Raw genomic sequence first — 2,301 nt, 5'->3', positions numbered from 1 at the left:
GGGTAGAAAGAAAATGAATTTCAAGGAATTGAATTGCCTAGAACTTGTTCTATTATGAATTGTCAATTAAATATGTTTCATTGGTATAATTTTTGACTAGAAAATATCGAAATTTTGGCATTTGTTTGACTTTATTTTTCATGAAAATTGTCAATTAAATGAATAATATTTGTTACAATTGTAGATAGAATTTGTTTCTATTGCCAAAAATTAAAAAATAAAAAAAAGCTGAAAAATTCAATTCTTACGAAAATCAAAGGAAATTGAATTCTTTAAAAACCAAGAAAATGGCATCACGTGAGGAAGAATAGAAAAACTAATTCTGTGAAATTTTTTGGCCATCAAAATTTACGTGGAAATGGATTTTTCCATTTTCCTTAAAAAAAAAAAAAGACTATCAAACAGGCCCTAAGATAAATATTAACGATTATATAGTCTTATTACTATGCATAAATAAGCCTTATTTAATTTGAAGAGTTTATTTCATTCGATTTGTAACTTTTATTTTGAACCTATTGATTTTCATTAATGCACACAAATCGATTTTATCTCATCTATTTTTCTCTTTTCACAACATATCTTATGGTTCTACAATAATTCTCTTATTTTGGCAATTTCCGTACTATTTCAGTATTTTTTTTGTTAGCAAACAGGCTCCAATAATTGGGCAGAGCTCAGGCGCGAGGAGGTGAAAAACTGAGGAATAAAAATGGTGAAGGGAAGTAAATTGCTACTGAAAGGCTCCGGAATCGGAATAAACAACACTCTTGCTGAAATATTAGTATGTCCACTCTCCAAACAACCCCTTAGGCTGTGTAAGAAAATAAATGCCCTAATTAGCGATTCGATTGGAGTTTCATATCCGATTGTTAATGGAATTCCTCGTCTTGTGCCGATGGATGGAAAATTGATTGATTCCGATGAAAGATCCAATTCCGAAGAACCAGCGGATTCACCCAATTCAAAAACTGAAAGGTAGGCATCGAACATGAGTCAATCTTTGGTACGAGGGAATGGGAACCGAAATTCCCAATTTGATTATCAATTCCATGTTTGTTGTTATGTTTTATCTTGTTGATTACTGGATGTTTAATGATTATCCAGATTTATGTTCTATGAATTGCCTATTTCCTCTTGGTTGCTTAGTTTTATCACTTATGAAAAATCTCGCTTTAGGCAATTGTTGACAGTGTTAAGGGCAAAATCGTTAAAAGCTCGAACAAACTATTGGACGAGCTACTACGAGGGAATGGGAACCGAAATTCCCAATTTGATTATCAATTCCATGTTTGTTGTTATGTTTTATCTTGTTGATTACTGGATGTTTAATGATTATCCAGATTTATGTTCTATGAATTGCCTATTTCCTCTTGGTTGCTTAGTTTTATCACTTATGAAAAATCTCGCTTTAGGCAATTGTTGACAGTGTTAAGGGCAAAATCGTTAAAAGCTCGAACGAACTATTGGACGAGCTACCAGATTGTGAGAATATGTTAAAAATAAATCTAACATAGCTTAATCAACCTGAATAGAATACAGAAACTAGTGGGGATGATTAGCATGGAAAATAGTGGATGTGTAAAAGGACAATAAAATGTCAGTTAGGGAATTGCAATCATTTTGGTAGCTGAGATGAGAATTGTAGTTGGTTTTTATTAATAATGAGCGCTATTATTTAAGCCAAAATCTTGCAGGTAAGTGTCGGTTAGCAGTTATTTAATGTTCGTTTTCTATTGGATTATAGAATTGGCATCTAAGTTTTCGTTTTCAAATAGGTGGAATTTTGGCAGGACAACTGGAATATATGCTTAAGATCTCTAAAGAACAATAAATCTAGATATAAGACATCAAGAAAATTCTTTAGACTTGTATTCCCCTCCAGAATATGCCCACAAGTTCTTATTTTTCTTTCCAATTATTCTTATTTTTCTTTCCATTTAGAATAATTTCAGGCTTGAGAGTGCCGCCCAATCCAACACGACCAGAGCTGTCGAGTGTCGAACTACAAGTCTTTGTGCCCATTATAAGAATAAAACTAGCTAACAATAGCTCGTTTGTTGACGCCAACTGCCAGTAGTCTGTTCATATGACTTGTTCACCACTCAGAGATCCATATCAACCCTTGACTTTTCCCCTTTTCACAGCCCGTAAAGAGAACAGAACTCTTGCGTCATTAGCTGCTTCACTGCATTTCCTGCCTAAGTTGATGATACTAGAAATTCAGGGTCTCTTCATCTGAATCAAGTTTGAGAAGAAGAAATTTTCCTCACTTATTATAAAACTCTAGTATTCGTCTGTATA

At 33.2% G+C, this 2,301-nt stretch overlaps 1 protein-coding gene across 2 annotated transcripts; it reads left to right on the top strand.

Moving 5' to 3' along the window:
* Positions 1-526: 526 nt before the first annotated feature.
* LOC111390835 (UPF0434 protein RPE_0408) lies at positions 527-2,295 on the top strand. Of its 2 annotated transcripts, none has more exons than XM_023015950.1 (2): positions 527-975; positions 1,942-2,295. In XM_023015950.1, exons 1-2 carry the CDS (start codon positions 710-712, stop codon positions 2,075-2,077), a joined length of 402 nt encoding a protein of 133 aa, XP_022871718.1. In that variant the 5' UTR covers positions 527-709; the 3' UTR covers positions 2,078-2,295. The 2 variants fall into 2 exon arrangements, with proteins under 2 accessions (XP_022871718.1, XP_022871719.1); XM_023015951.1 differs by having other exon boundaries at positions 528-975; positions 1,953-2,295.
* The last annotated feature ends 6 nt before the right edge of the window (positions 2,296-2,301 follow it).

Source organism: Olea europaea, unplaced genomic scaffold (assembly GCF_002742605.1).
Source record: "Olea europaea var. sylvestris unplaced genomic scaffold, O_europaea_v1 scaffold7209, whole genome shotgun sequence".
NCBI lineage: Eukaryota > Viridiplantae > Streptophyta > Magnoliopsida > Lamiales > Oleaceae > Olea > Olea europaea.
Note: the sequence above shows the minus strand (reverse complement) of the source record. Positions and strands in the feature narration are given on the sequence as shown.